This window comes from Pyxicephalus adspersus, chromosome 6, assembly GCF_032062135.1.
Source record: "Pyxicephalus adspersus chromosome 6, UCB_Pads_2.0, whole genome shotgun sequence".
Classification (NCBI taxonomy): Eukaryota; Metazoa; Chordata; class Amphibia; order Anura; family Pyxicephalidae; genus Pyxicephalus; species Pyxicephalus adspersus.
In genome coordinates, this window is record NC_092863.1 from 12,375,295 (window position 1) to 12,375,803 (window position 509).

At 38.1% G+C, this 509-nt stretch overlaps 1 protein-coding gene across 1 annotated transcript in view; it reads left to right on the plus strand.

Moving 5' to 3' along the window:
* The window catches only part of SMARCD2 (SWI/SNF related BAF chromatin remodeling complex subunit D2), a gene marked incomplete in the record, with an annotated part of 28,940 nt that overhangs the window by 21,274 nt on the left and 7,157 nt on the right, over positions 1–509 (plus strand). The window contains 2 exon segments of the mRNA XM_072414570.1: positions 1–92; positions 177–274. Coding sequence (XP_072270671.1) covers positions 1–92; positions 177–274 — 190 coding nt within the window.

The window sequence follows — 509 nt, forward strand, 5'->3', positions numbered from 1 at the left end:
TCATGCAAGCATTGTGGCTGTACATCAAGAATAACAAGCTCCAGGACAGTCATGAGAAGGAATACATCAACTGTAACCGATACTTCAGACAGGTATGAAACCCATGAGTCCGCAGTAGAAGTGCCATTTGTCTTTTTTTTTTTTTTCTATTTTGAGTAATTACTCTTCCCTTACAGATCTTTAACTGCGTCCGAATGAGGTTCTCCGACATCCCCATGAAACTTGCAAGTCTCTTGCAGCACCCGGATCCCATTATAATTAACCACACCATTAGGTGAGTATATATAAAACTGGAATTAGTATGGTCGTAACTCATGTTTTCCTACACACACACACTTTTACAGATTTCCCGCCTAGTAATAATGCCAACTATCACCTTTGAAGTAAATACTTCACTCGTTTACAGGATAAATTATCAGGTTCACCCTAATTTATCCATTCCCATTAGAATATACTTGCCTTCATTTTGCTCCCCTTTGTTCTGTTAAATCACTGGAATTTTTTTAGGT